This window comes from Triturus cristatus, chromosome 3_1 (assembly GCF_964204655.1).
Source record: "Triturus cristatus chromosome 3_1, aTriCri1.1, whole genome shotgun sequence".
Classification (NCBI taxonomy): Eukaryota; Metazoa; Chordata; class Amphibia; order Caudata; family Salamandridae; genus Triturus; species Triturus cristatus.
In genome coordinates this window covers 632,084,108-632,106,716 of record NC_140583.1, presented here as the reverse complement: position 1 = coordinate 632,106,716, position 22,609 = coordinate 632,084,108, and the positions used below count along the sequence as shown (strand labels likewise).

The 22,609-nt window shown below is 46.7% G+C and overlaps 1 protein-coding gene across 2 annotated transcripts in view; it reads left to right on the top strand.

The window, feature by feature from the left end:
- Window positions 1-22,609, top strand: part of MAP2K5 (mitogen-activated protein kinase kinase 5) — a 1,189,932-nt gene that overhangs the window by 216,878 nt on the left and 950,445 nt on the right. For both annotated transcript variants that reach the window (XM_085644598.1, XM_085644597.1), the window contains one exon: window positions 15,149-15,218. In XM_085644598.1, coding sequence (XP_085500724.1) covers window positions 15,149-15,218 — 70 coding nt within the window. The remainder of the gene's footprint in view (window positions 1-15,148; window positions 15,219-22,609) is intronic.

Sequence of the window (22,609 nt, the reverse complement as noted above, 5' to 3'; positions counted from 1 at the left end):
ATATATATAGATATATATAGATATATATATATATATATATATTCTACTGGCGGTCGCCAGTAGATAGTTATAGTTAGGACCGAGTTTCCATAGGAAATCTGAAAATTCTATTTTGAATAACTTTGGCGCCAGTTGACGAATCCTCGCGAAATTTTCAAAACTAATGGGGCGCTCCGCTCAGCTCCTACCCTGAAAGTCTTGGGGTGATTCGTCAAGCGGGGGCTGAGAAAAAAGAGGGGTCCCAAAACGCGTTTTCCCATAGGACCTTTAGTCGAAGGTACAGCCCGAACGGCTGAACAGAATTACTTGAAATTTGGAAAAGAGGTAGTCCTCAGGTCAGGCATGTGCCTTTTGCATATATGGTGTCAATCTGTTCAGTAGTTCCTGAGAAAACTGCAGTTAAAAGTACATAAATATCTATAAGCGCGCACCGTGCGCGCACGGTGCGCGCACCATAACGTGCGCGAGCGTAATTCTGATTGGTGGTTACATGTCAGTCAACATTCGAATCGGTCGAAATCAGGAAATGTCGGCCGCCATTTTGTGTGTTTTGTGTGTGACAGTGAAAAAGAAAGGTGGAGAACGTGAAAAGGGGGCAGGGTAGAGAGTTCCTGACCCCCTAGCCTTTGTCAGGGGGTCCCTGAAGGACCCCGAAGGGTGAAAAAAACATTTTTTTTTTTTTTCTAAAAATCGCGGGGTGCGCGCACCGTGCGCGCAAGGCGAACAACCTTAAAAAAAAAAAAAAAAAACCATTTTAAACGAGCCATTCCATATTACAGGATACAGTCAATCTATAACTATATACATGGGTAGCTTATTGTAAAATAAATATATAAAAAATATAATAAAACATACATAACTTAGCATTTAAAAAACCTTACAAATTCACTTAAAAAACCATAGGTTTCACACACGTTATAGTTAGGAATTAGCATTTAAAAAACCTTGCAAATTCACTTAAAAAACCATAGGTTTCACACATGTTATAGTTAGCTGGACATTTCACTCGTAAAAAACCATTGAAATTCCCCCGTTATAGTTAGTTCAGATAACTATAACTCACGCGACCGCCACTCTATCACAAGGATGATGTCATCAGTGATGTCATGAGTGATGCCACTGAGCATGTCATGAGTGATGTAATATGTGACGTCATGAGCAGTGGATTGCGGGCGCGCGAGTTATAGTTATCTGAACTAACTATAACGGGGGAATTTCAATGGTTTTTTACGAGTGAAATGTCCAGCTAACTATAACATGTGTGAAACCTATGTTTTTTTAAGTGAATTTGCAAGGTTTTTTAAATGCTAATTCCTAACTATAACGTGTGTGAAACCTATGGTTTTTTAAGTGAGTATATATATATATATATATATATATATCCTTCCCCGCCTAACATTTTCTGCATATCATGTCTAGCATGCTATATTCCCATTATGAACCATACGGGTGTACACTCATAGTTAATACGTTCGAACTTATACATTTCTTGTAAAAATGTTCTTAAAAAGGATATTTTTGATTATAGTGTTCAAGTATCTATCTTCTTAGTCTCGTCAGCTGCTTTGTTTTGTTAGTGTGCTTTGTTAAAGTTGCAAACCCGAAAACTTCTGATCCTCAGGATGGGGTGATTACAGCACCAAGTTTCAGGTTCATTTCAGGAGGTAGTTTGGCCCTTCGAGGTAGATAATGTGAGGGTAGGGATCTGTCTGAGGTAGATCGTGTGTGTTAAAGTAGTCGTAGGGTCATGTTTCAGAGAATGACCGCTTAGGCAGTTTAGAGAGTTCGTATAGTAACTCATTCCACTCTTAGGTCTGGTGAGGCTCTCCTCTTGCTCGTGCTTGCTTGAGAGAATTCCATTTCTTGCTCTGTGGGACCTTGTAGGTATCTTGTCAGTTCTTTTGGGTCTTCAAAAACCAGCGTTCTGCCTTTGTCCGTGATTCTGAATTTTGTAGGGCCTATGAATGAGAAGATGATGTTTCCCTTCCTTAAATTGTCTCGCTGTGCCAGGAAGCCTTTCCTTATGTCCACTGTGGGTTTGGAGTAGTCTTGAGTAAGGATTATTTTTTGGCCATTCCACTGTATATTCTGGTTTTTCCTGGCCACTGCGAAGATGGCTTCTGTATGTTGTAGGCGGAGAGGCTTGCAAATAACGGTACGAGGGAACGACCTAATAGAGTTTCTAAAGGCTGGTACTCTGTATGCCTTGTCTAGCTCGAAAGGAAGGTCAAACTCAATGTTAGTAATTTTAGGAATCATGTCTTGTAAAAATGCGATGCATGACCCGCATTTCTCCTCCGTTCCTTCGGCGACCCCTAGTATTCTGATGTCCCCCCTTCTGTTGCGGTCGTCTAGTTCCGCTGTTTGTCTTCGGAGTATTGCAGTGGTTTTGGATAGTTCTTACAGAGTCTTGTTTGCCTTTTGTTCACCATCCTCTAAATCACTCACCCTCTGCTCTACTTCCGTTAGCCTGTTGTTCGCCGCATGGATGCCAGCTCTGACTGTTGCTAGTTCCAGCTGTATAGCATCAGTCGTTTGTTTGGTCAATTTTCCTACGTCGTGGACATCCGCCAGTTTTTTCAGTATCATGTCCAGCGTGGTTTTTGTTGGAAGTGCGGGTATCCATTAGGAAGAAAAACACGGACCAGCAGTTTTGATGTCATTCCTTTGTTTGATAGGGGAGTCAAGAGGGTCGCTCTTGTTCTTTTTTGGCTGTTGCGTAATTCTCCCTTCAGTGCCAGCCATGTCTGATATCCCTCTTCTCTCCTGATGTGGGCTGAGCCTTGCTCTCACCTTCTGTTCAATGGTTACTATCTCCAGCCCACCCCTTGATGGGAAATTCGGCGTCCCTTGTTGGTCTCCTCGCTTATTATGGAGTTGCTGTGCTTTTTGGCGTTGTGCTACTTAAGGTTTCTGCCCTTGTAGATTGTGTGCGTTTACATTCGACTCAGGACCTTCCTTGTTACCTGATTAGAGCCACCTGGATAGCGTGTACTGGTCGTCACATTCGTTGTTCAATTAAACATTAGTTGGTTATTAATCTACCTTACTCTGTGGTGGGCACAGAGGTGGCCGTGTCCACTGCAGCTAGTAACTAATTCGGTTGTTTACTCTCTCGTTATGCACCCCCCTGAGTTATGTGCATCCTATAATGTTGTGGTCCAACATCTCCTTCTGGTTTCACTTATTTGCTGGACTCTTGGGACCACGTGGCTTAGTTCCCCCTGCTTTGTTGGATCCACTCCTGTTCGATTATTTTGTTGTACTTTTGCGCCTTTGTGCAAGGTACGAGTAGCAGCGAGTGTGGATTTTGGAGTTTGAAACTCTCTGTATTCTGCGCTACCAAAAAAGGTGTATTTTGATTGTTGTAGCGCTATGCTAGGGACGACTGTGACGGCGCTTCTTTTTCTTCAAAGAATCTCCCTCTTTATCGCTGAAAAAAGAGAGGTGGTATTCGCTTGGTGTTTACTATTTTCCCACCGCGCGGGCCTCGTGTACTGTGCCGTATATAAAACCGGTGTGTCCTTCCCTGGCCGTAGTGGCGGCTCGCACTGAGCGTTTTCTCTCGTTTTGTGTTTTGCAGTTGTTTTCGAAGCTTTCGCTTTTCAAGCTGAAACAGCAAACTCCCTCCGCTGAATCATCGTTGAGGGTTACTTTAACCCCACAAGATTGGCACTTTCTCGATCAGGTTGTTTAGCAGGTATTCCGAGCTAAGATGGCGGCCCCCCTTCTGTGGGTTCAGTTTCATTTTTGCAAGTGGCCGAATGTTCTTTCGTGGCCCAAGATGGCGGCCCCCTTCTGCGGTTTCAGTTTCGCTCTGCAAATGTAATCTCCCCGCCTGAGTATGCCGCTGACTGCTACCGATGTTGTGGTGTTCACCACGGGAGGCCCCCAGCACTGACCTTGCCTTAGCTAGCTGCTGGTCCTCCGGTGTATGTTTTGGGTACGATCAGCATCAGACTCGGCAGCGGTGGAGGGTCTCACTTGCATGCACCATCTTGGGTTCTTCCTCTTTGCCCTGGGCGATCCTCTTCTTCGTATTTTCCTCCCTTTGGCAGTTGCGAGTGGGATCGAGTGCCGGGCCACTTTCTTCCTTGCTATGTCGGACGGCTTTCGGTGTGCTTCCTTCCCTCAATGTTCGGCTTTAGCGTGTTCTTTTGGTTGCTCGCGACCAGGTTTGGCGGAGCATAGGATTCAGGCGTCAAGTCCCATTGCCGTCCAAACCACGCCCTCATGCACCCATGCATTCTATGACTTCACCAAGCATACAGCATTCCATTCATCACCAAGCATTCCAGCACTCATCATGGCTGAGCAGCAGGGAAGATGTAGCTAAGAAAAATAATGGCAACAGTTAAGTCACAACATATCCCCTTTCCTTAAGGAGACTACAAACAAAAATCATGCAAAGAACAGGAACATGCAAATAACACAAAAGGAAGAAAATAGAAGATAAAAGGAATGGCAGCAGTTAAGTCACAACAATATATTACCTACTGACGGTCGCCAGTAGATAGTTCTAGTTAGGACCTTGTTTCTATTCAAAAAGTATTTTTTCGTTTGCCAATACCTTTGGTGTCGTTTGAGTAATCTTCGCGAAATTTTCAAACCAAATTGGGCAGTCAGGTCAGCTGTTGTGTTGAAAGTTTCGGGGTGATTCGTCAAGCGGGGCTGAGAAAAAAGGTGGGGTCCCAAACCATGTTTTCTCCATGTTAATTTCCATAGGAAACTTTAGACTCGGCCCCAGCCCGAACTGCAGAATGGAATTACACCAAATTTGGCAGAAAGGTAGCTCTTGGTTCAGAAAGCACTCTTTTTGTTAAATGGTGTAAATCTGTTCAGTAGTTCCTGAGAAATTTAAATATTTCTCCGATATCTATGTTTGGGCGTGGAGGACCAATCTCGAGCCTGCGATGTGATTGGCTGCCAACACTTCAAACTAGGAAGTGTTGGCAGCCATCTTGTGAATCGGTTGAACCGAGTCACAAGAAAAAAGGTTTAAAAAAAAACGTAAGAAAAGGGGGCAGAGTAGAAACACATGGACCCCCTAGGCCTGCTGAGGGGGTCCCACAGGTACCGTCAGGGCCAAAACAAACCCTTTTAAAAAAAAAAAAAAAGGAACCAGGAGTTGCGTTGGGTCAGCGAATCCCGCTTAAAATATTTTTTAAAAATAAAGCGCGGGTTCCGACGCTTCGTTTAATTAGGCTCCCGGGTGTGCCAGGTCCGGGAGGCAATTATCTAAATATATGCGGGGGCCCGCACGGACCCCTGAAGCCCCAGGGACCACCACCTCCCCGGGGCTATATTCATTATTGCGGGTGGCCAAGCGGGCCCCTCGCAGCCCTCTGCAGCCACCACCACCTCCCCGGGGCTTTATTTTTTAAATAAAAGGCATGTGGGGGGCACCTGACCCCCCCCACGCCGCCCTGGGAACTCCAACTCCCCGGAGCTAATTTTGTTCAATGCAGGGGGGACGCGCCCCCCCAGGTCCTGGGACCGCCACTTCCTCGGGTCTACATTGAATAGATGCGTGTGGGCGGCTCAAGCCCCCCCCACGGAGCCCCAGGGACCGCCACCTCCCCGGGGCTATGTTCATTATTGTGGGGGGCCAAGCGGGCCCCTCGCAGCCCTCTGCAGCCACCACCACCTCCCCGGGGCTTTATTTTTTAAATAAAAGGCATGTGGGGGGCACCTGACCCCCCCACGCCACCACGGGAACTCCAACTCCCCGGAGCTAATTTTGTTCAATGCAGGGGGACGCGCCCCCCCAGGTCCTGGGACCGCCACTTCCTCGGGTCTACATTGAATAGATGCGTGTGGGTGGCTCAAGCCCCCCCACGGAGCCCCTGGGACCGCCACCTCCCTGGGGCTATATTACATGATAGTGTGGGGGTGCTTGAGCACCCACACACAGCCCTGTGGATCACCACCTCCCCGGGGCTTTAATACTGTTGGAGGGGGGCTGCCCCCCCACCTTGTGGAGCTGTAAATGGCCCCGGGAACCGTAACCCCCCCCAGGGCTGGCTCTAGCAATGTCTTGGGGTGCCCACTCCCAGGACATTAGTTTGTTATGGGATGGCAGGAGCACTGCTCCCACCATCCGATAGCAAACATGAACAAGTGAGAGCACCTTGCTTTTTTCTCCCAGGGAGCTACTGGTCAGCAGCTCCCTGGGGTAAAAAAGCAATGCCGGCTCCCGCAGGAGGCGACCGGGACCGCTGGGGCTTCATGCCCCCGCGGTCCCCAAACAGATGGCCATGCTGCAAAGTCCCCCAGCCCAAAATGGCCAGGAGGGGGGACGACCGGCCCCACTCCCTTTTTTTAAAATTGTTTTTTAAAAGGGAATGGCCGGGTCCTGGGGGATGGGGTCCCCGGGGTCGAGATTGGCCTGGGGAGGGGGGCCGCGTGGCCCCCACCTTTAGAATAAAAACTAAGAAAAATAAAGAAATGGCCTAGCTCTGGGGGATGGGGTCCCTGGGGCCAAAATCAACATGCGGACGGGGGCCGCATGGCCCACCTCCCCATTTGTGATAAATCTGCCACGTCGCACCCCTCCTTTTTTTTGTAAAGAATTTTTTTTAATGGGTCAGGGGATGGGGTCCCCGGGGCCTAATACAATCAAGGGAAGGGGGGGCAACATCCCCTCTTTCCTAAAAAATAACAGAAAATGAAGCCGGCAACTCACCAGAGGCCCGGCCCCCTCAATGCACTACTCTGCAAACACGCCTTCTGGCACGCTGTTGGTTGGGGCATGAAGTCCCCTTCGATGCTGAGGGTCCCGAAGGAAGTGGCCCGATTAGGGTCACCCAGGTCACTAATGACCACCTCTCAGCCTTCCATACCAAATGAAGAGTTGGTCAGGCAGTATAGAATACAAACCAATAACTGTTTATTAATACACTCAGAGCTGAGCCCGGTCTGCCCAGTCGCTAGGAGTGCTGCAGAGAGGACGGAAATCGACAAGCATAAAGATACATTTATGTACATTTCGGAATTTGGCTAGAACACGCCCACAGTGGAATTTTCCAGGCAGGTGCAGCTAAACAGTGAAATACAAAAAAAGGTTTCTGCGTTTCCATCATATACAAAGTATCTCAAGTCCAAGGTCGTTCCATCTGGGCCCGCCACTAGACAAGTGGGAGAGGGCCTCTATCTAGTGAGAAAAGTATGCGCTAATAGGAACAATGTATTAATTACAGGAACAAGTCTAACGTGGCAGAAACAAAGCTTACAGTGGAACGTTTTCCAGAACTGAGCTAGGTCAGTTTCGAACAGCCTAAAATGGCGCCTACAAAGAAAATGGCGCAGCGAATGCTAACTTACATAGAACAATATGCAAACATGAGCATTTCTATTCTAACAGTCCTTAGGGGCCAACTAGCCCACCTGTTACCTCCAGTAAGCTCCACACAGTGGGATTGCTGGGAGCTGGTCGGAGGCCACGCCCTCTTTCTCCACTACTCTGCAAATGCAGCTCCTGGCGCGCTCTTGGTTGGGGGATGAAGTCCCCTTGCCTCTTGAGGGTCCCTGGGGTCCAACTAGCCCTCCTGTTACCTCCAGTAATCCCACACAGCTGAGAGGTGGTCAGAGGCCACACCCCTTTTTACAGCACTCTGCAAATGCGCCTCTTGGTGCACTGCTGGTGGGCCGATGAGGTCCCCTTGTGTCCTGAGGACCTCAGGACTAAAGTGGACTTCATTCCCCAAGCAGCAGTGTGCCAGGAGGTGCGTTTGCAGAGTGTTGGAGAAAAAGGGCATGGCCTATGACCACCTCTAAGCAATGTCACTGTGTGGGGCTTAGTGGAGGTAACAGGTTGGCTAGTTGGCCCGTAAGGACGAAGGGAAGTTCATCCTCCAACCTCGGCTGCAGCCGAGTCCCAAGTTAAAATGCAAAAAAAAAAAAAAAGGGGGCAAGGTATGAATACCCTAACCCCCCTAGCCTTAGTCCAGGAGTCCCACAGGGAGTCCGGCAGGGCAAAAAAAGCATTTTATTTTAATTCACAGCAAAATCTGCAAATATCGCCGTGAATTTAATAAAAAAAAAAAAAAAGCACAGTCTCCTGCACTTGTTTTTAATGTCTCCCCCGGGTAGGCCAGGTCCCGGGGGTATGCTGAGATTTATTTAAAAAAATGGAGGGTGTGCACGGGGCCCCCTTCAAGGAATTATGTATACCCCTGGGACTTGCACCTCCCCGGGACTCATGTTCATAATAATCATCCCCTCGGGCACCACCACCTTTCAGAGACTATAAATAAAAAATATATTTAGGGGGGACTGCGCGGACCCCCCTGGCCTCTGGGGACCCGCCGCCTCTGTGGGGCTACAATAAACATTAAAGAGGGGGTCCACGAGGACCACCACCACCTGGTTCCAATTACATTTTTGAAAAAGAGTGAGAGGGGATGCGCGGCCCCTCTCATGGGCAATATATGGCCCTGGGGACACCCATCTCCATGGGGAAGGCCCTAGAATAAAAAGGAGGGACCCCATTCCTTGAAACTGCCACTCCCAGGGCCGACTCCTGCTATCTCCCGAAATACCCCCCCTCAGGAGATAGCTGTTTGCTTTTGCTTGGCAGGAGGTGTGACAGCTCTCGCCAAGCAAAAGCAAACACTCTGCTTCCAGCGGGTGGGAGCTGTCAGACCGCTCCCGCTTACTGGAAGCGGAGTTTTCATCTCTTTCCCTGCTCACAGACATGTGGGCAGGGAAAGAGATGAAAATATTGCTCCCTTGCACTGGGAAGTTAGGTGCATTTCCAGCAGACCCCTGCGTGCAAGAGCGATGCCTGATCCCGCAGGAGGGGAGCCGGCTGGGACCACAGGCCCTTAGGTCTCCCCTGTGGTCCATATCAATGCACACTAGGTGCCCTGGGTGAGCTGCAGGGCACCCAGGGAGACGTAGCCGGACCCTGGGGATGGGGTCCCTGGTACTGAAATCAGCCCAGAGAGGGGGACTGCATTGCCCCTGCCCCATTAAATTTCAGCTAGGCCCTGGGGGATGGGGTCCCCGGTACGAAATTGGCCCGGGGAGGGGTGCCACACGTAGTATTCAAAGGTCTTCCCCCTTTTCCCACGTTGATGGACAGCTTAACAAAAAGCCCCAAACGCGTTTACAAACTATTTTGGTGACGCGTTATTGATGCAGTGGAATACAAGGACATCTCCACCAAACAAAGAAGCACTTACATCATTTAGTTCAGAGAAAGCACCCCGTTTGGTGGAGATTCTTGAGACATTTATCCAACAAGGTAGCTCTTACTAATTAGCCAGATGAAAGTACTCCAGTTGGGTAGACGTTTTTTGGCAAAACTTGGAAAAATGAGGTTCCATTCAGTCCCTTTTGTGCATTTCCCAGAAATTAAACCCTATCTGGAAGCACTTACGAATATAAACATAGCAGGTGCCCCAGCGGAACCGCCACTTCAGTAAAGCACAAACAATCCTAACTTCTTGGCGAAAGCAAAGCAAGTGTGTTTCCTCTCGTATTCCACGTTCAAAAACAATGAAAACCTTAATGGAGGTGGCTGCATCATTAATCTCTTGGAGTGCAATCTGATCTGGGGTGACTTTAATAAGTGATTATTTTTCAGGGGTGGGTGGAGTTGCACTATGCAGAATTCCACGGAGTTGCCTAAAAACTCACTGTGTTCCGCTCCGCCCTATGGCAGCACGCAGAGTCACAGACCTAGCTGGTGGCACACTGCGCATTTGTCATGGAGGATTCACCCCCTTCCCTTGACCCCCCCCCCAAACTGCCTCCAGCTTTCCACCAGCTTACCTCCTATCCTTCCCCCAGCCTCTCGGCCGGTTTAGGTGCTGCTCTACGTTGGGCACAATGCTGCTACCAGTCCTGCTGCCGTGGCGTGATCCACAATGTTTCTTCTGTAAACCCTTCGCTGCAGGACATGCGAGGACTGCTCTTGCGCGTGCATGGAGAGTGGAGACCAGGTTAAGTTCTGCACTCTCCATGCACGCGCCTGTGCAGTCCTCGCGAGTCCTGCAGTGAACGGATTACATTACAGAAGAAACACAGCGGATCAACACTGCGGCCGCAGGAGGGGTGGCAGCACCAGACAGACCAGCACCTAGACCGGTGGAGAGGTTGGGTGAAGGTAAGTAGGGGTGGGCAGGGGGGGCAAACTCTGCCACTCAGCGAAATCGGAGTTTTTTTTGCCAAACTCACAGTCCCAGCAGAGTGCAGACTTGGCAAAACTCAGCAACCTCTCCTGGCGGAGCGGTGTTCACTGCCCACCCCTGATTTGTTTTCCATCTCCTGGTGAGACCAGAGTCCATGATTCGCCCTTTTAAATACCATAAGTATGCAAATGACCAAAATGCATAGCACCACTCACACACCCACTCACAGAAATACACAGGCATCCACACATCCACTAACAGACCCACACAGGCACTCACAGAGCCACACCCAACCAGACACTCACACAGGCACACACAGACCAACTCACAGACAGACACATGCATTTACAGACCCACTCACAGAGCCACACACTCACACACCCACTCCAACACTCACACATGTACTCACACACCCACTCACAGGCCCTACAGACCCACACAGGCAATCACAGAGCCACTCACAGAACCACACAGGCACTCACAGACTCACTTACAAACAGGCACTCACAGACCCACTCAGCCACTCACACACTCAAAAGTGACAGGTTACAGCTAGGATTAACAAATTTAAAAACCTTAAATTTGACTGAAAACAACAAAGGTTAGAGGGAAGTTCTAGTTAGGGAATATATATATTTTTTTTAAGTAGAAATTTACTGAAAAAAACAAAGGTTACAGGGATGTTTTATTTAGGAAATAGAATTTAAAAATACATAGAAATTCACTGAAAAAACAAAGGTTACAGGGATGTCATAGTTAGGCTCAGATTTCACTTGTACAAAACCAGTGAAATTCAGCAGTTATAGTTTAATTATAACTTATGCCCCCTTAATGCACTGCTTATGACCTCACATATTACATTACTCATGAGTCAATGACATGGTCATTTACATCACTGATGATATCTCAAATGACATCACCGCTGATGACATCTACAGAACCACTCACACAACCACTCACTCATCCATAGAACACTCACACACCCACTCACTCACTCATAGAGCCACTCACACAACCACACATCTACTCATAGAGCCAGTCACTCACCCATACAAACACCCAGCCACACACTCACCCATACAAACACCCAGCCACACACTCACCTATACAGCTACTCACACATCCACTTATTCACCTATACATCCACCCACAAAGCTTCTCAACACAGTCACTCACTAACCCATTCAAGGACTCACACAACCAACTTACATACCCATTTACACATCCATGCAAGCACTCCCTCATCCGCTAACTCACCCATACAGCAATTCACACAGAAACTCACTCTCCAATACAGCCACTCACAGACCAACTCACTTAATCAAACATTCACTCAAACAGCCACTCTGTCACCCATACAGCCACTTACACACTCAGTCGCTCACTCATATAGCCATTCAGACACCCACTCACTCTCCCAGTCACTCACCCACCCTGACAGACATTCACACACCTATACAGCCAATGATGCACCCACCCACCTAATCACTCGCCAATACAGCTACTCACACAGCCACTTATACACCCATACTGCCACTCAGATACCCACTCACACACAGATTCACATACAGTCACACAGCCACTCACATAATATGTTAGACGTAGTATCACTTATTAGTAGTACACCTAGTATGCTCATTTAACTTTTGTAGTAGCTTAGTATATATGTTTAACAAACATAAACTCTTAGAAAATACTTACACTCACTGAATTATGTCATCAGCGATATCACTGACCATGTCATGAGTGAGGTAAAATATGTGGGCATAAGCAGTGCATTGGGGGCGGACGTTATTCACTGGTTTTGTATAATGCCCCTGTAACCTTTGGTTATTTCAGTGAATATGTGTGTGTATGTATATTGTTATAAAGTAGGATCTGCTTTTATGGTTACCCCCACTTTTTGCTTGACGTAATGCTGTTTCTGACTAGTCTGACTGGGATCCTGCTAATCAGGACCCCAGTTCTGTGTTTTCTCCCCCTAGATTGGTTTGGTAAGTACTTGGGTACATCCCAGATAGAACACTGGTGTAACTTTATCAGTCCCTAGTATATGGTACTAAGGTACCTAGGGCAGGGCATAGGTACACCAGGGGTCTCCCATGGGTTGAAGCATGTATTATGCCACCCATGGAAGACCACTCAATTTGTAACTACCGGCCTGCTATTGCAGCTTGTGTAAGTTGGTGCTAACACCACTCATGAAAGATATAGGTTTACCTATATCTAGGGTCACTACACTTAAAACCTATAAGTCACCCCTAAGGCAGGCCTTACAATCCTGAAGGCAGGTGCTTGGTTCTAAGTGTGACGGTGCCCCTGCATGAGCAGGACAACCCTACAGCCTATGGAGTCTATTCTCCTGGGTTGTAAGTAAGATAAGCATATGATATATAGAGGGGCACCGCGTCATTACGCGATGACCATCTAAAAACTGGCTGTAATGAATCCTATCATATTTGGTATCAAACATGTTGGAATCATACCCCCACACCATGCACCATAAAGCTCCTTTTGGAGGCCCTTGGTGATCCCGGTACCAGTCTTCCAGACCCGGACTGCAAGCTAGGGCTGTTGCCGTCCTCCTGCAGCTCGGGCAGGGGAAGGCAGAACAATAGGTATCCTGTCACAGGGAGGTTTGACCACCTCCCAGACAGGGTCTAGTGTATTTGGGCAGGATGAGGGCGCTTGCCTTCGCCACATAGTCTGTGTGCAGGGCACACTTGGTGCCCTCCATGCATAGTCCAGTTCAAACCAGTTCAAGAAGCTGTTGGCTCCCGCTCTGGCTCGAACCTGGACAAAGGACAGGGTAGTATCCTCCCCCTTGCCTAGCCCCTCCTTAGGGAGCGACCCCTGTATTGTACCAACCTTTTCCTTAGGGTATTTAAGGGCTTACCTGAGGGAGGGTCCCTACATTCGTCTTGGGAAAAGATACATTTCAGACACCACTTCTACTTCAACCGTCTGGGCTGGACTTCTCTGGACTTCACTCTGGGCATCAAGGCTGCAACTGGGAAAAACTCCTGCTGCTCCTGATTTCGATGCCCTGCTCATCTGCTGCAACGTCCATGCCTGTGCACAATACAGGAACCTTCCAAGGCCTGTGGGCATCCAAGACACCTGAAGGAATCTCCCTTGAAGTGAAGGAGTCACTTCCCTGCATCTGCAGGCACCGCAACCAAGATGACCGGTCTGCTGATCCTGGGCTCCCACGGACTCCGAAAGGCTCAGCAACACATGTGGTGGTTCTTCACATCCCTCGAGGCCTGCCCTGTCCTCTCACCAAGTTGAGGCCAGTATCCCTTGTTGGAGCCGCAGGAACCGAACCCCTGTGCACCGCGTCGACTTGCAGTTGCAAAAGCTTGTTGGCTTCCTTCCACTAAGATCTTCAGGCTACAAGTAGCTCTAACCTCAAGCATCTCCAGTGACCCAGATCTTCGCCCTCACTGCTTCACTTGTATTGTGCGCCTGCGCCTTTGGTGTGCTGCTCGAGGTCCTCTTGCGACTCCAGTGCCTTCGGCCTGTGGGACCTCTTGAGGGTCATCTTTGCATTCTTTGGGCTACCTTGATTGCTCAGGCCTGCCCTGACTCCCCTGCTTGTGGTGAGTCTCCTGGACCTTGCTGGTCCCGACATTGCACCTTCTTCAACTTCCATGCTGGTTGCAGTTGCCAAGGCTTGTTGGTGCTCCCGACGAACACCGACCCCTCAACTTTCGACATCCAATGTGGGACAGCTCGTATCCGGCTCCTCGTCGTCCACAGTGTTGCCTGGTCCGCACAGCTGCAGTTTCAAGGTCACCGTCCGCTTCCCTGCAACACTCAACATCAGTGACCATTCATCTTCCGTGCCTCCTGGTCACTCCTGAGTGGCATAGACTCTGTCCCCTCTGCTTGCAGGTTCTTCACATCTTGAATCCACCTTTGCGTTCCACCGGACACTTTCACCTTCTCCAGCAGCGGCATCTTCCTGAAGTCCTCCATTGGGTTTTACGGTGGTTTCCGATGCTACATCACACCTATGAACCGGGTTTCCCTGGTGCAGGTATCCTGGTTCCTAAGGTATCTACGGGTGGGTTGGCTCTCCAACCTTCTGTCGTCTACGGGGTTTCTTCAGGGTCCACTGGGAAGGGTCTTTCTTCTTTAAAATTGCAACCGCGACTTACCCATTGGCTTGCATTGATCCCGCTGTTGTGTTCCCACTCTGCCCACAGCCTCCGTGGGGCTCCTGGTTACTTACCTTGGGTGGTTTCTTGGGTCCTCTGCACTTCTACGTCTTCTGGGTATAGTCTTGACTCGAGTCGTGGTTCGCATACCACTATTTTAATATATGGTTTGGTCTCCCCCTGGCGACCACTGTGTATTTTGTGCTATTTACCTGTTTCTATTGCAAAGTATTGTGTGCATTGTGTATATCTCCATCTAGGATATCTGTATGTGTTAGTGAGTGTCTTATAATAAATACATATTTTTATAAATACACTGTGTGGTTCTTTTCCACTTAATCTATACCTATAAGATTATGTTCCTTGTAAAACAGGCTGCTTTGCACCCCTACTGGACTAAGCCTGGAGGCTGCTCTCCACAGCTACCACTTAGAGAGCTTTCTAAGGTTGTCTAAGACAACTAAACTCACCATAAGGGTTGTGTGGATTGGTGCAAGGTGCCCACTTACATAAGTGTGCATCATATACCAAGCCAGCTTCTCACATATATGTAGATAGATAGATAGATCAAAATTCCTTCCCACTATGCGGGACAAAACGTGGGCACTCCAAACAAGTGTCAATTCATTCGTTTTCTTAGCGGCAGTACAATACTGATGTAAGATGTCATGTTATGTAGGAAGATGAATAAGAATTGAGTATGAATTAGTTTGTGTCTGTAGGTAACCTAGCAAGCCTAAAGAATGGTGCTCTGGGCTCCAAGTTAACCTTTTAATAGCCTGACATCCCTCATCTCCTTTACAACCCCTCATGCAAAACCTCCATAACCCTGTGTTTTATCTTTTGCAGTATTACAACACAGTCATGGAGCAACAGGTAAACGGCGTGCTGACGGAGCCCCTCAACATCTTCCCCAGAGGTGAGCACTCCTGGGCAACAGTGCTTTCCAAACGTTCTAGCATACTGCAGCGCTATGCGTGTGCCAAGCGCGTCATTGGTCAAGTTAGTGGGTGAGAGAATCTTTTGGAAGTGACTCGAGGAATGAGCTAAGAATTGTAAGACATGGAATTAGACGGTTGAAACCCAATATTTTTGCTTGTCTGTGTCTATCTTCACCCTGGTTGAGGGGTTGGCCATGTATTTCCTGCCAAGTTCTTGTAGCTTCACCCTTCGGGTGAAAGAATCAAGCGCGAGTTTAAAATGTGAAGTCGCTGCATTATTGCATTTACCTGTCAGGAGCAGAAATAAAACACGCATTGACACATTGTCCCGCTGCACTTTCCCGCATCTTTCTCCAAGGTAGAAGCTGCAAACCCAATCGGTCACGCTTTGCCATTGCTGTGTGGGCAGCGCTACTGGCTGGTCAAATCCCAGAGGCCTTTAAAATGTCAAAACCAATAGGTGCGGCAGTCCATGTTAAAAGTTTAGAAACCATTGTTTTCTATACTTTGAAGTTAGTCTCAGGACTGCATGCTGCAGCATGCTTCGCACCATCACGTTGCATTTTACGATGTGGTGGCCACTTTCAAAGCATAGAAAGCAATGTTTTCTAGACTTTCAAGAAGGCCGCAGCTTTGCGTAATGCAAGGTGATGATGCAGCATGGCAGCCATTATAAAAGTATATAAAACTTTGTATTTTTATACAGCAGCATTGCATGACTACGCAATATGGATTGTATCATGCAATGCAACATGATGGGCATCTTTTAAGTAATAAAACACTGTTTTCTATACTTATACCCAGTTGCAGCTATTGCCTTTGCCAATGCCGGCTTTCTTTAAAAGTATCTGGCACTGACAAAGACATCCTTAGAAAGAGATGCAGTTAAAGTGCAGCATGACAATGTCTCCTGCCCCAGGCATACTTCGAGGAGCATAAGGATAGAGAGGCAGAGGGGAGGGACAGGGTCAGGGTCAGTGAGAGAAGATGAAAACATCTAGGGCATCAATAGAGCTGCTATCTGGCACCTAGTGTGTTAGAGAGGAGCCTCATGATCAGAGATAGAATGAGTGAGAGGGGGAAGAGCGCAGGAGCACTCCGAAGAGCAAGGCGTGTATTCCCACGGAGTGCTAAACAACACATGACATTAAAACAAAGTGTAGTGTTCCTATTTCCCTTATAGGCTCTGCGCATTGGAATAATATACACTATAGTTGTGGCATAGGTCTGAGGTCAGTATGCCTCTATCGAGTACATTAAACTTAATTACTTTGTGTGCCAGCTAACTCAGAGGTCACTAGAAACTTCTTGAATAAACAAAAAGGGAGTAGTTTCTGACAAAACATGACAACTTTGTTTCCCTTAGAATCGGAACGTGTCTCAGAATCGTGGAAAAAATAGATAAGTTTCACTCAGTCAATCGTGCATGCTTAGTTTCTTCAGAGTTGCACAGAAATAGATAGACGGGCGTTTCAATAAAAGGATTTATTGAACAGTCTTGTTTCTCGTGTAAGAGATATGAGCTGTTACAATCGTTAAACAGTAAACAAGATATAATACGCACAGCATAAGCAGTAAGAAGAAATAATACTGCAATAGCATTGTCTTTTAGCTATAACATATATTCATATATACATACATAAATAACACAGGCTAAAAAGTGAATACTCGTCTGATGCTTCTAAATAGTTATACCCCAGTGTACCTAACCTAAGTGTAGTCCAAGGTAAGAAGAAGGTGCTGTTTTCTATAGTATGGTATATACTAAGTTTATATGCCAAGAGTCCCTCTAGGTTCTAGTCAGCTCCATACCTTAGAATGAGAGAGGTGGGAATCTCTTTCTGAATCTCAAACTCCAACACCCCGCGAAGGTAGTCAGAACACTGGAAGCTGGATTCTCTTCGAGCAGGGATGACAGCGTCTGGTCAGTGCGTCAGGCGGGGACTCGAATTCCTTCCGAACTTGCCGTGGCGAGCCGTATCGCACTGAGCCGTGGTTTGCCATGGTAAGTGAAGGTATATTTATACCTGGAAGGTACTTAGGAATGCTAGCATTGACATAAAGTCAGGCAGAGGAAGACGTCATGAATGAACCCATAAGAAATAGTAGTTCATGCATAATAGATGAGTTCTTGGAGAAATCAATTATCCTAGCTAGGGAAAGTCCCGATGGCTTAAGGGTCTGGTTTCTAAGAACTCGTTGTGACGTTGGGATGGACGGATGTAGGTGACCATGCCTGTATTTGGATAGCATGGCTAATGCCTAAATAAGGACTGGGAATCTATGCCTAAATAAGGGCAATCCGAATTGTGCCTATATAAGGACATGATTCAGGGAAACCTATGTACGGGCATCTAAATCGAAACACAACAAAAGTAGATCTGTGGTGTCAGCAATGGAAGGATGCACCTTATCCAATCTAAATCAACCCTGTAAGCAAGCTATGCTCAATGGCAAAATAGGGAGAAAAGCCATTTAATAAAGCGCCGGAGTGTGTGATTTCCAAGAAAGCCACCTAATCATGAACAAGGACTGATGTGAAGACCACTCTATGTAGTATTGTATACAGTGTTATTTGCAGTAGGACTGAAGTCCCCAGGGGGATATAAAGTGTGGCTTGGGGTAGTTTGAGTTTGTGGTGAGCTTGGGTGCCACTTCACTGCATTTTAGAAGTAATCTTTCTTTTTTAGGTCTCGCCTGGGCAGCGCTTGCACTGTCTCTTCGAGACATGCTGTATTCAGTATATGGGAGGAGCTTCATGCCCATTTTCCGTCCATTTTTTTTAATTGGCTCCAGTCACTGTCCTTTGTAAATGGTGGCTTTTCATTTGTCAATAGGCTTAATAGTCCCTCCTTAGTACCTCCTTTTCTCTTCTTGTAACCTCCCATCAGGACACTCCCTGTTACATGTGTTGTTACTCTAGATGTTTTAATTACAGCCTTGAGCGCTATTTTCTTAAATGACTTTGTCCTGCCTGCAACAGCAGGCAGGAGAAAACCATTTAAGAAAATAATGCTAGAGGCTGTAATGTTTTTTAAAATGTATTATTTATTAATTTAACATGCGTGGCACGCCTTGGCTCCAGTAACGGCGGCTGCGGTTTTATTTTGTTATTTGGGGCTCTGAACGCTGTATGCCTTTTTTTTCTGTTTGTGTCCTTTGCTTGCAACGGTGGCACCCGCGATTTAGCTTTAAACATCTTAAGCTAAAGCGCAGGCGCCGCAATTGCTTCAAAAGTGAAGAGATAGAAAAGCATTTCTTTTCTATTTCTTTACTTTTGAAGCAATCTCGGCACCCGGGCTTTAGCTTAAGATGTTTAAAGCTAAAACGCAGGTGCCGCTATTGTAATAAAAGTAAATAAATAGAAGATAAAAACGTGTGGCACCATTTTTTATCTATTTGTTTGCTTTTGTCACATTCCCGGCACCCTCCCTTTAGTTTTAAACATCTTAAACTACAGCGCGGGGGCTGTGATTGCTTCAAAAGTAAAGAAATAGAAAAAATGGTTTTCTATTTCTTTACTTTTGAAGCAATCACATCACCTGCGCTTTAGCTTAAAGGTAAAACGCGAGTGTTGTGATTGCATTATAATGCAATAGCTCTCGCATTGCTGAAAGTGTGAGCTATTGGCGTTGCATTATTATTAGCAACGCCGATATGTCAAACTTTCTGTAATGCAAGACCTATTGCATTGCAAATGCTTGTTTTTTAATCCAGTGACTATTTTCATGTAGCACTCTCATTATGATTGCACAGTTCAAAATGAGCTATCTGCCAGGGGTAAATCATACATGGCATACAAAGGTCACTGGAGTAGGCGCATTAACCAATTGCTGTCTCTCCTTCAACTGGAATCTGTGAGCAATACGTTACTCATAGATCTCTGCAGTGGTGCATTAAACTACTGATTTTTTGCACTGGGATTAAAAGAAGGTGAGCTGTTAGATATTCCCAGAGGTATTTATGCATGTGGTTGTTTGTATTGTGAAAACCTAGCCAAAAGGCAGTGAGAGCAGCATTGTACACATCTGTACAGGTCTCTGCATTAGGTGCCTTTGCCCAGATGAGATTACAATTTATGATATTCAGGCTGCCGAGTTCTGAGATCGATATATTAACCCACAGACTGACCTCAGAAGAACTGGAACCAGTGTCATGAGTGTATGTTGTAACCTGTGACATGCAGAATCGGTTTTCGGCTAGCTTTCCTAATATTGTCATTCTCTTCAATTATATCGCCTTTGGTCCTGATTTTCAAATTTCGGTTCCTTTGTGTCTGCAGTGTCACTTTTTATTTCTCTCCTCCTTATTTTGTAGATGTGGCTTGACAGCCTAGCTGTCTGCCAGAGCTCATGCAATCGCAAATAAACTTAAGAAAGCACTTTAGAGAGATGTACTTTAGTTCTGACCCTTTGCAGATGTTCTTTCTCACATCATCTTAATTGGACAGCAGTTGTTTTTTCAATTCCTGATAATTGATAACGCAGACCATGTGACTATTGCAGTAGGGTAGGGGTATTTAGGTCTCGCCTGACCCAGCGCATGCGCTGGTCTGGCGAGACTTTTTGAGAGGGCTCCAAAAAGTGCTACCAGGCCAGCCTAGAGCTACAGTGCATGTGCACGGACGCGCAAGCCGCGATTTTCCGCGATTACTTTCATTACTTTCGCTTTGATGTTTGATCGCGATCACTTTCGCGGCCGCTTGGCATAGCCAATAGGTCTCGCTTTTGGGACCTTATAAGTATTTAGTTATGCAACTGTTGCATGGCTAAACACTTATAAGGTCCCAAAGGCGAGACCTATTGGCTATGCCAATGCTTGTTAAATTTGTAACATGTGAGTCGGTGAGCAGCAGGACTGATACAACATGGAATGGTGTGCTGATCATTGCTTTACTTCTGAGATGACCACCACATCCAGATGTAATGATGTGGCAACGTATGGAGGAAGTTGGTGGTCAGTACCTGTTGCACTAAAGAAGCAAATTGCGAAGCTGCTGTGGTGTCGTCCTTGCCTCTGTCCCAGTGGTATAATGTATTGTTTTAACCACTAGTGGGCTTCCCCCAGATCTGCCACTTATTCATGCCAGTGGCCAGTAACAGAGGTGGGTGGGGTCTATGCTGATTCATGTAATGCGCTAGTAGGGCGCTTTGCATGCGTGCGGATATGTGTTCTTTGGCACATGAACTGTATAATCATCCTGCCTAGTGGCAAACCAGCTGCTTCCATTAAGTTCACTGTACGGCATTTGGGCACTGCATAGGCACTTTGGATATGCACCCTTTGAGGAAACAGAGTGACTTTGGCTTTGGGCCCTGGGACCAGTGTCAGCCAAACTGAGTAGCTATAATAAACTACTATAGAGCTGTGAGGTCAGAGAGGCAGCATCCAGGAGCAGAGAATGACTAACTGGTCTGGAGAGGGGCCCGAGACTCTGTTGACTGGTTTAACTGCTGCATAGTGACACCAGTAAACACAACTGAATGAGCACATGATGTGGGGGTTAGGGATGCATTTGGGGTGTTGGCTGGTGGGGGTAGCCTGCCAGACTTCACTGAGTGAGAGCTCTTGCAAGTAAGTAAATGCGCAGCCTTGCTCAATAATGATCACCCTAATTATCCGGCAGCCTCACTGGGGAAAGCAGACTCACAAGTGGAGTGAGTACTCCACTTAGAAGCAAATGCTGCATCATTCTTTCAGAAGTAAGAATCTTCTGTCATTAAATATGCACACAACATGTCTTTAGTTATGGCTTTAATGAAGACGTAAGAGGAAATGCTAAAGCACTTAGGGCGGAAAAGCAAAATATCCTAAATACAGATATCCCTTTCACACCCCTCACAGACTAGCATTTACACACACTCCTCACAGAATACCTTTCATACACTACTGTAGAATTTCTTCCTCACATCCTCTAAACTGGACAGCAGTGGCTGGTTCAGTTGCAGATAACCGACAACATAGACCCTGTGACAATTACAGTAGGGGAGGGGTTTTTAGGTCGAGCCTGGGCGGTGCATGCACTGCTCTGCAAGGCATGATGTATTCGGTTTATGGACTATCGAGGAGTTTGGACACGCCCACTGCTTTTGGTTGGTTAGTTGACCTGCTTTTTAAAATGTATTTTCTCTGGTTGGTTAATATTGTGCATCTGTCCCGCCTTTCGGTACTTGGTTCCCACCCAGTGGACATCACCAATTGATTATTTTGGCTGGCCATCTGTGTCCATCTCTTGACTCCTTGCTTGCGCCTCCTCCCCCCCCTCGTCATTGCTGCTAGCATGAACCTATTGTTGGGGTAACTGTTCTAACAGCATGGTCTGTTGATACAAACATTTGAAATAAATAAAACAACAGTTCATTACAATAGAATAATTTCCTGAGCTCTCCCCCCACCCTCTGAACGCTAATGCAGCATCCATCCATGTTGTTATCTGGAGGGGTAACATTTAGGCCCTTTTCTACAGGCCACTGGCCTGCTGTTGAAGAAAGTCATGGGATTGTGAGGTAAGATCAAGTTTAAACAATTATTTTCAATGCAATAGGTCACACATTACTGAAAGTTTGACCTATTGGTTATGCAACACCAATAACTCAAACTTTCAGTAATGCGAGACCTATTCCCTTGCAAATGCTTGTTAAATTTGGATTCCCTGCCATACTAGCAGTCTTACTCTTCAGACAGCACCCCCATGCTTATCAGAGTAACAGCTACACACTTTCAGCCCCCTTGCCTGCTACTTATCTAGCCGAATCTAAAATGCTCCGTAAGAAAGTATGCAAGCAGGCCTTGTAGGCCTCCATGGCCTCAGCAAGTAGTTTAATCATTCTGCTAAAGACTTATTGTAGCAAAGCCGGTATATCTGGCTTGTATTTTCCATTATGAACTAGACCTATTGGAATGGTCAATACTTGTTTTATTCTTTGCTATTTTCTTTGTACGTCATTTTTCATTTGTGTTGTCTTATTGCAGTTTCTGTCTTCATTAATTTCTCTATAATGGTCTGTTTTCTGCAGTTTTCTTCCTCGTTAAGTACATTCCACCATGTCTCTCTTTACTAGCTCGGTTCTTACCTCGCAGTTTATTTTAGTGTCATTTTTACAAGTCTGTATTCCAACACTGCTTGCTCTTTCACTGTCCTCTCTTTCTTGCTCTATTACATTCTTTGCTGGCAGGGGCACTCCTCAAGTTACTAGTCCAGCAGAATGTTCTTCACAATTAGAAGTACCTACATTTTAGCTTTCAGCATCTAGAGATCATTGTACAGAGGTTAAATGACCCGCACCTGTCATGAGGTCCAGGTAGGGCGGCTGCCCTTAAGACCAGGGCAAGTGCCGAAGAAGCAGGCCTGAATGTCAGGGGCAGTTGG